General features: G+C 39.4%; 1 protein-coding gene across 9 annotated transcripts in view; it reads right to left on the bottom strand.

Annotated features, from left to right (window-relative positions):
* Nucleotides 1–14,491, bottom strand: part of PPFIA2 (PTPRF interacting protein alpha 2) — a 320,885-nt gene that overhangs the window by 33,724 nt on the left and 272,670 nt on the right. For 7 of the 9 annotated variants that reach the window (XM_048502302.1, XM_048502308.1, XM_048502311.1 and 4 more), the window contains 2 exons: nt 11,559–11,713; nt 3,451–3,544 (listed from right to left, as the gene is read on the bottom strand). In XM_048502302.1, coding sequence (XP_048358259.1) covers nt 3,451–3,544; nt 11,559–11,713 — 249 coding nt within the window. The remainder of the gene's footprint in view (nt 1–3,450; nt 3,545–11,558; nt 11,714–14,491) is intronic. The other 2 variants (XM_048502304.1, XM_048502307.1) reach the window with 1 other exon arrangement.

Genomic DNA, 14,491 nt, shown 5'->3' with positions numbered 1-14,491 from the left:
CTGTTTCTTTCAAATTAAAGAAGTTCATTCACATGAGCTTAGCCAAAGCACACTGACTTCTGCATTTTCATGTTGATAGATCAATAGAAAAGAGACTGCTTGGAAAAGAACAAGCCTCTCTGGACTCCAGGAAGTAGCAGCAGAAAGTGGAGGAAGTGGAAGAGAGATAATATTGGCTCTAGAATGGTTTACAATGTTTCTTTGACAGAATATGGTCCAGGGAATTGGGGGGGGGGGGTATTTTTGGAACAGTAATATGGATAAAAGTGCAGTTTAAAGGCTAAGCTAGCAATTTTGACTACTGGGTTAATTAGATTCGTTGAGCATAAGTGCCTTTGAAGTCTGTGCCTTTAAGAATCACTTAGTGAGTCGAATTGAAAGAACCAACCCTGAAGAGTTTTCTGCAGAAAAACTGCATGGCCAGGAGGGAGTGTCTCCTTGCATGTAAACAGAAAAACAAAAGGAAATCACTGCAAGCCGACTGAAGAGCCTCTGAAGAACCTCAAGGTAAGTGTTCTGTGTGTTACTGTTTAGCTTCTAGGACTGATTCAAGATGCTGATTATTATTCATGCCTAGGATTGACATATCCACACAGAGGGATTGTCTTACTCAGTGTGTTTCATCATGACCACTTTATTCGTATGAGCAAAGCCACAATGCCATAATGCAAGTGCCACAGTGCAGATGGGTAAGATCAACAAGTGGTTGTATTCAATCATTATCTATTTTGGCTCCCACCTGTTGGAATGGACTGCTTGACAAGGTCAGGAAGTGTCTGACATTTTTATTGTGCAGAAGGTATAACATACAGTTGTTCAGGAGGGCATTTGATAATATTTGAAGTGTTAATGGCTACAGAAATTTTTTTTGCAGCTTTATTTGTTAACCATATGTAAAATACTGTTTTTCTTGCAGTATAATAAAGATTTTTTTAAAAAAACTTCTAGCAAGTGTAATCCAGCTTGAGTATCAGTAAGAAAAGCAGACTATAAACATAGTAAATAAATAATATAAAAGGATATGATTAATTTGAGGTTGTACATGTATTATTAATCAGCATAGTGAAAAGAGACTGCGTAGAGAAGCATGATTTGAAAAGGCTTCCTTACAGGCAGCAGAACACCACAGTGACTTAGAACTACTATTCCCATATTATACTCTTTCACATATAGAACATTCTAGAAGATTAAAACATTATCACAGTGAGGGATTTCTATATCTAAACAACCATGGATCCACAGTAATCTGGATGGTGTTACATGGTATTAGCCATGTATTAGCCATTGTAGCAATGTCCTTTAATTGTTGAATGCCCAGCATATATTTATTGATGATATACTAACATTAAATGTGTAGTAAAGGAGCACCAAAAGAAGACCTATACTGTTAATCTAATACTGAACCCACTAGTCTTTTCTGATTGGTAGTGTGAGACTTCTTGTATTAGAAAGAAAAGGGGCTTATACAAGGAAATTGTTAAAAAAAATTGTAGCCAAACTATACAGTTACGATTTTGAGCCTGCAGGCTCTGTATCAGTGGTTTCCAGCCTTTTTGAACCTGTAGGCACCCTTGGAATTCTGACAAAGCAAGGTGGACCCAGCCACAAAATAGCTGCTGAAGGAGGTGAAGCCAGCCACAAAACAGTTTGCCTTCAGTCACACAGTGACTGAAGTGTCATACAGCACAAGTGACGATTTTTGTGCTGTGATAGCTAGCAGCTGTTTCCAAAGCAACATGTTTAAATATCTGCACAGTCAATCAGATCTCCAGTGGTCAATCAGAAGTCTTTCTGAGCAAAAGCTCCACTTGGCCCCTTCCATTTTCTAAAAAACACTTGGAGGGCCCTTTCATGCGGGCCAAAAGCGGCTGACCTGGGAAGTGCTTGCCAGGCGTACAACTAAGCTCCCCTCCCCAGAGTGACATCAGGCGCCTAAAAAACACTAACCCTTAAAGGGTTGTTTTGAGAAGCGTGTTCCGACAGCGCGAGTCGCGAACAGCACCGCCCGAGGGGCTGCGCTATTTCCGATCCCACTCCCGATGTCCCGTCGTTGGCCTGCTGGCCGTCGCAATACGCCCATCGCTGTCCTCCGACCCTGGAAATTGAGGGCGGCGTGAAGCAGGCTGTTCGCTGGTCGCTGTTCGAGATTTATTAATGAGATAGGGAGGCAAGGAAAGAGGCAGCTCACGTCGCGAACCACGCCTGCGTTGCCGGCCTCTGCTGAGACGCCATCGTGCATCGCGAGCGATATAGCCTCACGCCCGGTGAATTCTTGCTGGCGTGGAAGGTGACGCCGCAAGGAAACGTGCAGAAAGGGCCTTGGTGTGTTCCAGGAAAGGTGTTAGCAGTCACCATGGCACCCATAGGTGCCATTAGGGACCCCTGCTGCGTATTGTATTGTATCATGAGCTTGTCTCCTTTAATTTATTTACCATTGTTCCTTCTAGGAATAGCTCTTTTGGAGCTTTCTTGTACCATATTCATGGTAGTAACAAAAAGAGCTCGTCAAACTGTGCAGTATTGCTTCTCTTGAAAAGTGCAGATATAATGAGCAAAAGCAAAACATAAAAACACATTAACCTTTAAAATCCTCTAAGTCAGTATTGCAGCAAACATGTTTAAGACAGTATTTCCCTGGTGCAAATTATGCACTGCCTTTAGTTGACAGGCAAGATGTATGATCATCAGGTCTGACCCCGGTTCCTTCTATAAACATACAAATGTATATACTTTCTAATGTTTGCATAGTCCTAAAGATGTATGAGAAGACTATGAGGGAAGCTACAAATTGGACCAATATGAGCAAAATGTTAACACTTTAAAACACTAAAAATTGTTTTTACAGCTTTTATCCTCCATTTAAAAAAAACCCCGTTTTTCTCTCCACAGCATGAACACATTGAAAAACTGAAATAATTATACTTTGCCATAGTCTTTTTGTGTGACTTGATTCATAGCATCTGCTGGAAATGTATTCGCTTTACAAGTAGGCATGGCACAAGTAACCCTATCATTATCCTGTAATTTCTGTATCTTAAAATCTAAGGTGGCGCCTTCATTGCATTAAAAATCAACAAATTTACTACCATCAATGAAGAATATTTGTATGCTCCTATTGATAAATAAAAAAGCTTCTGTTCCTCATTTTTCACGGAAAGGAACAGAAACTGTCCACTGTGGTTAGTCATTAAAACTGTATTGGGCACAGGTGCCACAATTTTTTTTTTTTTTGCAAACCTGGCTCTTTAAAATTTTGAACTCATGGCAACTTGGCAGTTATGATAAATGGTATCATTAAATAATGTGCTGTCAGTTTTGTTCATCAGATAAGTTCTTATTGAGACAAATACCTACTGGATCTACTAAAAATGCAATTGATGCCAACCCAACACCTAGAAAATGAACTAACAGCACATAACATCATGAAAAGAGAATTACCAAGTAACTTACTTTTTCTTTAGCCTTCGATCTTTTTCTGCCTGTGTCCCAAGTTTACCCAATCCCAACGAATCCTGCACAGCAGCTTCAGTTTCAATGTAGCCTCCTGTGTTCAAATAGGAAAGACATTTTCCTCTCATAATTCTTTTCAGGAATTTTATTACCTTCACATTTTATTTGTGAGGTTTAAATTTGAATTTTTTTTGCGGGGGGGGGGGGGGATCCCTACAGCTATAAATCCCGAGGCTGCTTACTTGTCCACAATCTATACTGGAATTAATAGGACTATTTATAAGAAAACCACATTATTAATTTATAATTATCTTAGAATGTTTGTGTTCAGTTCACAAACTCCTACAGTATCTGAGAAAAAAGATTGTATATGGCTTGTATTACTGCAGGAAACAGGACAGGTGGGAGAGATGTTCCTTGTGTGCCTGCCTACGGAATAGTTTTCAATAACCAAGGAATATAAGCACATTTCCTCCAAACAACTGGAACTTCTGAAAAGGACTTCCTGTGGGTCCTTGAAAAATATTGCTTAATGACTCTCACTTTAAATGGCAAGCACTCAGAGCTTTCAGTCGGAATTCATCTAGCTTTTGTTATTTTTATAAAGAAAAGGTACTGGACTCTAATTATTAGAGATTAGTCATGTCTTCTAGGGCCTTTCCCCACTCTCTTCGATCCCCTCTATGCTGCGCGCTGCTCTCAGTGCGCGGTTTCCCAGGTGCGCGCCCGGGCGTCCCCACAACCCCGCACTCTGCGCGGGGTCATCAAAAGGTGCCGTTAAGAAGAGGGGGGTGCTGCGTGCTGAGGGGGTGCGACAGCGGCATTGTCGGGGCGGCTGCGCTGTCGCCGCCCCTGTCATGGGGAGTGCCGGGGGACCCCGCACTACTCTCCTCAAGTAGCGCAGGGCTTAAGGTAAGTGGGGAAAGGCCCATAGTGAAGACTGGATAGCAACTATACAATGAACTCTGAGTTCATGGTGAAGGAACACTGGCTCCTTATGTACTAATAAAAGAATGAAATTTAGTGGCTGTGTTTGTAGAGTAGCCTTCTTTAGAGCAGAAATAGCTCAGAGTGATTTGAAAGAGGTACCACTTCACATGTTTTTTTTCTTTCTATTGTCTTATCTTGCTAAATAGATTTGTCAATTTTTTGGAACCATAAAATGTTGAATTGTCTTTTCAATCTAAGTGAAAGTGGAATGAATATACATACCAAGTTCAAATATTTATATTTGAAAACTGTTGTCCATCTCCATCCATATAGATTGTTGGATAAAGATACACAAAAACGGCACAGCCTAGATATCATACAGGGGAGTCCAGTGTATGTGTGATGCCAGCTCACGACCCACACAGTAAATACTGTACTATCTCTTGAGTACAAACTCTGTTCGACAGCAGTATTTAACCCACTGGAAGCACCATTCCCCAGGAAATGTTACATTGTGCATTCTTTTGTTACAGTGCACTCTTTTAAATTAAAGATGAAAGCATGTAACTGGTGGTTATGGAAGATAAATGATTCCATGTGTTTACTTAGTCTCTAATTGGAAGACCTGTTCCAACTTAAAGCTACATTAATCATGAGATACATTGTTTGAATTTAAGGACAAAAACATCACAGATGCAACAGTAAATAAAAAAATAAAAGGCAAGAAAACTTTGCTTTAAAATCATGCTGGAAGACTACAGAAAGAGATAGTCAAATGAGTTAATGAAAAGACAGTAATTTCAAAGGATGAAGAAAAAAGAGAGTTCCCAGTCTAAACTTTTAAATGGTGGAATTTTTCTGTCATAATTATGAATGTACAATTGTCATGAAGAATACTTTTCTATGGAAGTTATAGGCTTGCTTAATGTTTTAATTTTTGTTTTTATCTTTTTAAATTAATTTTAAATGTTTGCTTTATCTTTTAAAATATATATTTATGTGTTGGTTTTAATGGCTTTTCAGATACTATTTTAATTTGTATATTTTACTTTATTAGCCCCCTTGCTTGCCCAAGGAGGCAGAAAAGAACGATAAAATCTGTCTAATAATAATAATATTAATGAATTCATAAATGACTAGCGTACAAGTTCAACTTGTCATGCATAATTAAATACTTATACTTTGTTGTCAGGTTTGTTTCCCTTTGTTTTAGATTTCTAGTTGGCTCCAGATTCCTACAATCCAAATTGGATGTTCCATCCTGTAGGCTGCATTTGACTTACACTATGTAATATGCCTTGAGTCTCAGTGACAGAGAATGACTATTAATAATGTAAATAAAGTTCTCACAATCATATAGGCTATGAGGTGGGGCCAAATGGCCACAAGGAGAGGTGGATGGCCACGCCAATGTGTTTGCCCCCTGCTGATACAAGGGGCATCCCTGCTGGTGGAGGGTACAGAGGCACTGCCAGCTGGCTACCCCTCAGCTGCACAGTGGCAAAATCTGGAAGTGGGGGCACTGCTGAGCAATGCTGGCATCTGCTTGAATACTAGCAGATGGGAGCTGGGGAGTTTTTGGTGATAGATCCGATGCTTGTCAGCTTCTACCAGCATTCTAGACTGGGAACACCACACAAAAGTGTGGCATAAGTCATTATCAGCAGTGGGAGAGATTTCAAGTTTCCCTCTCTTCACCGCACCACCTCCAGCTGCCACAACTCTTCCTCAAACTGAATTGTTCTGTAAATCTAATAGACATTAATTCCATGGCCAAAACGAAATGCAGAAAGCTTTGGCTAAAACAAGTTTTCATGTTTGAAGAAAAATAAAGCAAGTATCCTATTGTACCATAGAAAAAGGCAATAAATGATGTGATTTTCAGCTTCAGATTTGATCAATTCCTTGTATTAAAATTTTTCATAGGGCACATTCTTATTCTTTTATTTAAGTACCAATATCTCAGTACTTAGATATAATAATCTATCACACGTTATCCATGCATGAACAAAATGATGGTTTTGTATCAAAATGCACACAACTGTGGACAAAAAGAGAGTAGACATAATATCATGCATGCACTACTTAAGCAGATGCAATATACCCATACTTAATACTCAGGTACAGGATTTTTCAGAAGATGCTGTTTTTACTGCAACAGACCATTGGTAAAATCAACCACAGTCCACATAAAAACTATTCTTGCCAAGAAATATTTGGTGATTTTAAAACTTTCCCTTTTGTCCATAAACATGGAAAATTATATTTGGGCATATCTAGCATAATGAAATCTTACGCATAATTTCATTTGACCATTTGAGGAGCACTGTTACATCAACTTTGAAACACAGTGAATATACCGTGGATTGTATCCAGCAGAAATTTCTACTGATGGAGGGGGTAATATTGCTGAACCTTTCTTCCTGTGGCACACTTCTTATTGGGGGATTGTTCCCCTCCTGTGACTAACCTCTGACTGAATCTTCCCTCATGCTACTCCTGTGTGGGGGGTGGTGCATCCCAGGAGCAGCATTTCAGAGAACATTCTGGGCTGAAGCAAAAGGAGAACAGAGATTTTGTGCAGGATACACAAAATATCTTACTAAAGTAAGCTTTAAACAAGAAATGTAAAAATCATTTTTAAGCAAAATGGTCCCTTTTAGATGTCAGCGCATATTCTTCAAATGCAAAGCTACAGTCTCCTTTGGGGGCATTCTGGTGAGTCTGTGAGCAAAATCTGACCTTCTGCCTTAAAGTCCAGCACTGGCCTTTTCCAGACAGCAAAAATATAATGTCCTGTGGATGTTATAAAAAGTGTTTTGGGAAAGAAGTTTGCACAGTTCTTTCCCCCCAAATGTCTTCAGGACGTTTTATTTCTTTCAACCCAGGTTTTTCAAAAATTGCTAAACTAGCAATCGTTTTTTCCCTGAACATGGGTTGAGAATGTCTCCTCCTTGCCTGCACAGATAGGAGACACTTTATTTCTCCCCTCCAGTGTCGTCTCCCTAGTTCTTGCTATCATTTTCACTGCAGTTGCACCTGCCATTTTCTCCCACTTGTGATTCTTCATCCTGGTCGCCATTTTGTAAAAGTTTTCCACAGAGGTTTCCTCTGTTTGTGTAACCCAGAGTCCATTAGGGGAAGCTAAAGAGCTCGGGTTTCAGCATATAAGGATGAAAAGGCTCCATTTCCTCAGATTTGTTGGAGGCCTATAGCTGGAGCCAGTCTACTTCATAGAGTTCAGCTGTTATGAACTATATTTTCATATTTCAGGGCTACTTTTGAAGGCCTGGCAATAAGGAGAGAGGACTCAGCAAAGAACAGCAAAGCTTCAAGTCCATCAACAGTGCTACAGGTCACAGCTAGGCAGAACTGTAAAGGACTGAGACCCTGCTAGTCTGTTTTGCACAACAGGCCAGAACTATGATATGGTGATTATTGTTGTTGTATTTGTTTGCCATATTTCATTGTTGTACTGCACATTATTATTTGTGAAACAGAGAACAGATTTAAAGTTTTTGTTGTTGTACATCTTGTGAATGTTAAGGGTCACAAGGTGGGATAACACTGTTAAAATATTTGAACTCCTTTCCCATTAATGATAATATCCTTCTTGAAATCTAAACTGGGTACAGAAAATTTGGTGCCCGAACAGAGACAGTTCTACCTTGTGATCTGAGTATTTGTAAAGATGTATTAGCTTTTAAACTAGGTTGCTGTGCTAGACTGAGTGGAGTATTGCCAACTGTATCTGATGCAGAACTAGAATGTTCTTTAAGTTATTATGGTACTGTCAGCAAATATAAAAGAATGACTGGTACTAAAGTTAGGATGGTACTACCCTGTTTCTCCTAAAATAAGACATCCCCTGAGAATAAGACATAGTAGAGGTTTTGCTGAAGTGCTAAATATAAAACATCCCCTGAAAGTAATACATAGCAAAGTTTTTATTTGGAAGCATGCCCGTCGAACAGAACACCAGAGCATGCAGATGTGGAGCAGAAAAATAAGACATCCCCTGAAAATAAGACATAGCGCATTTTTGGGAGCAAAAATTAATATAAGACATTGTCTTATTTTCGGAGAAACATGGTATGTGAGTTTCAAAAAAAGTTTTCTGGCAAAAGCTTGTAACACTTCTAAGTTAGAAAAGCAGTGGGCAGTAACACCTATAAAACAAAGCTTAGGCCATAGTACCCCACAGAAGTATGTTAAGCCAAAAGGTAGCTCATCAAAGCCAGGAGAGACAGCCAAAGGGGTAGCAAGGGGGAAAAGCACCTGTGAACTAGTGCGTCCTCTGCCCCATCCTGCCCTGGAATGCCCCCGCCACTCCCCCACAGGAGTGGCGCCCAGTGCGTCGCACCCCCATCCCCCTTGGAACTACGCCTCTGGAGACAACAGAGTATATAATTGCCCCTGATTATGTGGATAGAGATGTCTTTGTAGAGGCACCTGCAAAGGTGCAAAAAATAGTTGTGGAGCATGTTATAAAGCTATTGGAAACAGAAAGAAGAAGTTATAATCATGCTTCTTATAGATTAAGGTGTTTTTCTGGAAAAATAGCAAAACCAGTAGGAGAAATAGATTTTGATACACTTATTAGAGGATTCTGAGATATCTGCCACTGAGAAGAAGCACAAGTTGTTAGAGAGGTTATTGCTTCCTGCTTTGAATGTGGACATAAATGCAGGAAATTGTGCCAAAGTACAACATGATTTAGAGGAATTAGAAAACACTTTTGGAACTACTGCAACTGTAGATGATATATATGCACAGTTTTTGCAAACAGTGCAGAAAAGCCCTCCAAGTATTTTTATAGATTGAATTGTTGCTGGATGAAAATAGTAGAAAAGGGAGAGAACTGGCAGCTCATCCATGCACGATTTTACATGAAAAAAGAATGTTTTGCCTGGCAATCCTGCACATGTGTCACTTTTCATTTTGTTGTCGTTTTAATGGGGATGTCTGCAAAGCTATGATGTCACAACATGAGAATCTGAAATATGCACATATTTATGTTTTGCCGACAACCTCCTCAAAACAAAAAGAGAGAAAACAACATATGCGCAGGATTGCCGTCCAAAACAAACTTTATTCATGCACTTTTTACAGTTAAATCACATGCAGATGAACTGCAAGCAGAGGAAATCTCCATGGGAAACCTTCACAAAATGGCAGCTGAGATGGAGAATCACAAGTGGGAGAAAATGGCAGGCACAACAATGAAACGGACAAGATCACTGTCGGGTGGCATGTGGGAAAAAAGAACTATTATAGTAGGCAACAATTATTTTCTTCACACAGACCAAGCACAAAAGCCAAGCTGGATTTTTTTTAATGTCTGCAGGATGCTTTATTTCTGCTGTGTAGAAAAAGCCACTGTTGGCACCATTGCATGAAAAGAGCTAACAAAACAAATAAAGTTTTTCAGTAGGTTAGACAAAATTTAAGAATCTGGCTATTTTCTAAATAAGGACAAGCTTTAATAAATACCAAAGCTTCATCTGTGTCTTTGGTAGAATTATAGAAAGAAGTACAAGTATTTGCTTTTAATTTAAAGGAAATGCTGTAGTTACCTAAAATGTTACAAGTGCTGTATAAATTGGCAACAGTATAATTAATTATGAAGTACAAGATATTGGCCATATTGAACAGGCTCCTTCACAGCATCAAGGTTAACAGCATGTGTTATATAATGTGCCATTGTGACTATATGAGATAATTGCATTAACAACAAGGAAATCATTTCAAACAATTTAGTTCCAGAAGGAAAGTTTTTACTCTTGAATTATTTCTCAAATCTGTTTTAGGAAGGTGTATAAGAATGTTCACAAGAGAGAGAGAGAGAGACAGAGACAGAGACAGAGAGACACAGAGAGAGACAGAGAGAGAGACTATAATTGACAGTTCTTATTGGTCAATACAGAAGTCTCGTTGCAATAGGTGATGTAAGATGGCAAAATAAGGAAGAGAAGAATATTGTTAGTTTTGTGAGTGATTATGCCATCTAGATCTGTATGAATAATAAAAGAATTGGGGGGGGGTGTAAATGTTATTCACACACTAGACAAAAAATATTGGTAACTATTAGGGGTGTGCAACAAATAAATCAGGAAATTTGGATCCATCATATTGGAGTTGAAAATGTCCAGGAATTCTGAAAATTACAGAATGACCAAACCAGTATGGATTGTTTCAGAAATCTGAAAAAAATCAGCTCCGTTGTAGCCCATGGGAAATCTTTCTAGGACTCTGAGGCTGTTTTTTAAGGCAGAAGCACCAAATTTGTGCCATAGCTGCTGGTGACATTCCTTACAAGACAAGCACCCATAACTAAAGTAAAACTTGGGTCAGAAGACCAATTTTTTGGCCACAAAATGGAGGAAAAACAGCCCCCCTTGTCCTGGAATTTCCCATAGGCTAGTATCGATCCGAAAAGGGGTATTGGATTTATATTTTAAAGCACTACAACCTAGTGTGAATGTGCCAACTAAAGCTTTTTTCAAAAAAGGAATCTCTTCACTTCCTACTGCTGGAGCTGGTGATCATGAAATGATCAACCCCAAAAGCTGAATGTTTCCAGATCGGCATTGCCAACTACAGCTTAAACTGCCATTTTTTTCGGCGGGGGGTGGGTGGGTTGATTGAATGCACATCTCTAGTAACAATACTGGCTGATTAGCAGAAAGATGATCAGGGATAACAAGCAGTATTTGCATTGGGACCAAGGAAACCACATCAACCCTCAAAATGATGTAACAGCTTCTAAGTTTCATAGTGCTCCAAGTTCTTGCTAACTATATTTTCAATCAGATTGAGGTTAAACTCACAATTGAAGATTATAACGTTACCCCCATGTCCAAATGGTATGTTTGTGCACAGCATTTTTATCTGCATTGTCTTTCATGGCTAAATTTTCAGAACAGAGGAAGGACTATAAAAATGTGATCTACATTTAAAAAAATTCCCTAGGCCATTTGTTTATTTAGAAAAATATGATGAATTTCATGACAGACACTACTTGTTACAACAATAGGAACATGTGGGAAAGATTTCACCACTTTGAAAGAGAATGAATGTGTGGAAAAGACTGAAAACAAAACTGAAAAAGAAGCCACACCATCAACCAAAAATGACTGGAAACCAGTAGCCTGAGCCTGGTGTAACTAATTCCTTACTGAGCTGTCCAAGTCGAGCCTTCTCTTTTTTACCAAACAAACGTCCTATTGAAGACTTGATTCCTTTCTTCTTGGGAGCTTTGTGTAGGGAGTCCTGGCTGCTACTGACACTGCCAAGACCAATGATTTCTGGTTCCAAGGAAGCAGGCAAGCTACTATAAAATACACACAAAAGATAGATAATATGTTATTGTCCTTCTGACGTCCATTCTCCTCCTAAGCATCTGTGCAAACAAATTTTCTGGAATCTAATAAAAGTGTTTTTCATAATTGGAAAAATTAATCAAGTTACTGATGATTTCTTTCCTATATCACAATAATATTTAGAACAGCATAATTTTCATGTCTCACTAATGCCCATAAATATGATTGAATCTTTAAAAAGTGCCAGAACAGAGACGTAATTTATCAAACTCCTAATAAAATCATTCTGACCAGAAAGTTTTTAGATGTTTTGTTAGGAACCAAACAGATCTCAGTTGAGAAGTGGTTCCTATAATCTCTGTGCGATGTGTCTTTGTGCACCCCCTTACTTAGAAAAAGGAGCACATAAGATTACAGAGCGGGCTGGATAACATGATGCTTCACAGTCAATCAAGGGCACTTGGAGCTGGCTATTTAAAACCGGTACTCTCTTACCTTCCCTCATTTTGCTGGAAGAGCTGTCCCACCCTCCACTTTAAACACAGTACAGGATTAGTTAACTGCTTCTGGGCTAATCAAGAATCGAATTTGTCCCAATTAGGCTTGAGGTAATCCCTTTCTCACCTGTTTTATACTGTATGGTGGAGAGGGGTTTAGAATTAAATAAGCCTTGTCAGAGTATGCTGCCTGCTTTACAATTTAGAGATAAACTACAAGTGATAGACATCACAAATTGGGCATGTAACTTGGTGGCCCCAGGAGCTCTTGCTCCCCCCTCCTTTTCAAATGCCAAAATAGGCAAACTTGTAGTTTAGCTCTAAGGCAGTGATGGCGAACCTTTTCGAGACCGAGTGCCCAAATTGCAACCCAAAACCCACTTATTTATCGCAAAGTGCCAACATGGCAATTTAACCTGAATACTAAAGTTTTAGTTGAAAAAATGGTGTGCTCCAAGGCATGCGTTACTCGGAAGTAAACTTGGTGGTAGTCGGTGACTTTGCTTTGAAGCAACTGTGCAACTCTTCCAATGGGTGAATTACGACCCTAGGAGGGTTTACTCAGAAGCAAGCCCCATTGCCAGCAACTCAGCTTACTCCCAGGTAATGGATCGCGGTTTAGTTCTTCACATGAAAATCAGTGGGGTTTAATAGGGTTACCTACACTGCTTCCCCAAAACTAGGTCTTAGGTTTAATGCTAATAATCAAGCCCAGTGGCCCAGGCCAGCCTAGATGTGTGTGTGTGTGTGGGGGGGGGGCATTCTGTGCATGCCCACAGAGAGGGTTCTGAGTGCCACCTCTGGCACCCATGCCATAGGTTCACCATCACTGCTCTAAGGGGACAGGTTTAGTAATGGGATCACTGGTATGCTAATCAGATTGGCAAACATCTGAGGTATCTTATGATGGGGAGAGGCAACCAAACAAGACACTTTAAGACTGAGGATTAGGTTTGGAGATTTGGGTGCAAGAAATACTGGATTTGGTCTGAATCTGGGTGAATTTGGGCATACAAATCCAAATGCAAGATATTAAGGCTTTTGGGGGGTATTTTTTGGTGTTTTTTGCATTTCAGCCTGCAGGGGGCACATTTTTAAAGCTAGTGGCACCAAAATGTTAGGTTATTATCCGAAGACTGTCCTGATGATACCACCCAAGGTATATCTGAATATGTTCTTTGTCTTATTTAGGCATATGGATAATTTTATGCCTGAATAAATGTGAATCCAAATTTTACTGAATTTCTAAGGTACTGACCAAGCCTACTGAGGATGGAACTTGCTGTCCTGAACCTTCATGTTGATGGGTGCAAGGGAATGGTCTTGACTGGCACTTTCTCTATGTACAGTTTTGGTGTGCAGGCAAGTACAAGCAAAGAGCAGCTCTGAAGTGCTTTGGAGTCAGTGTGGGTTTAGCCAAACTCTGGTAAAATCATTAGGGAGCCTCTTAGGGTGCACTGATAGGGCAAATATTTTATTTGTTTACTTAGTTTAATCCAGTCTTGGAATTTGTGTCTTTCTTTTTGGGTGTGGGATGAAATATTGCTTCTAACCCTGCCCCTCAAAATGGGTGAGGGGAGATGTTGTCTTACTTGAAATCACTCTATTCTGATCAGGAGCAAAGTAAAAGTATAATGAAAGGTGATTCCTTCCTGCTAAATTTGGTGAAAGAACAACTTTTTTTTAGAGATTCTTCAAATTTCCCAAAAGCAACCAACAATGGCAAAAGCATTAGCATATAAACAATGGCATCATTCTGATTGAACACTTTACAAGATTAAACTATTTGCAACATTTTAATTTTTAATTTTTACACTTCAAATATGTAAAATAGTTTTGTATAAAAAGACAGCATCTAAGTTATACAATATGGCTAATCAAAACTATGTGCATTTCACAAAAAGGCAGAATACACACCAATGAAATAATAATAATACCAACATAAGAGTGTATAACAGAATCCAAACAAATTATCATGTGAAATTATCATGTGGAATTAACTGCACATTACACAACCATATAATCATAGAGTTGGAAGGGGCCAAACAGGCCATTTAGCCCTATCTTCTGCTCAATGTAGGATCAGTCTAAAACATCCTTGACATGTGTTCATCCAGATGCTGCTTGAAGACTCCCAGTGAGGGAAAGCTCATCACCTCCCTAGGCAGCCAATTCTACTGCTGAATTACTTTTACTGTACATTACCACCCCCCACACCCAACCACCAGCTAGTACCTTTCCACCCACAGTTTATAACCATTATTGTGAGTTGTACCCTCTGCTGCCGACAGT

Source organism: Sphaerodactylus townsendi, linkage group LG06 (genome assembly GCF_021028975.2).
Source record: "Sphaerodactylus townsendi isolate TG3544 linkage group LG06, MPM_Stown_v2.3, whole genome shotgun sequence".
NCBI lineage: Eukaryota > Metazoa > Chordata > Lepidosauria > Squamata > Sphaerodactylidae > Sphaerodactylus > Sphaerodactylus townsendi.
Note: the sequence above shows the minus strand (reverse complement) of the source record. Positions and strands in the feature narration are given on the sequence as shown.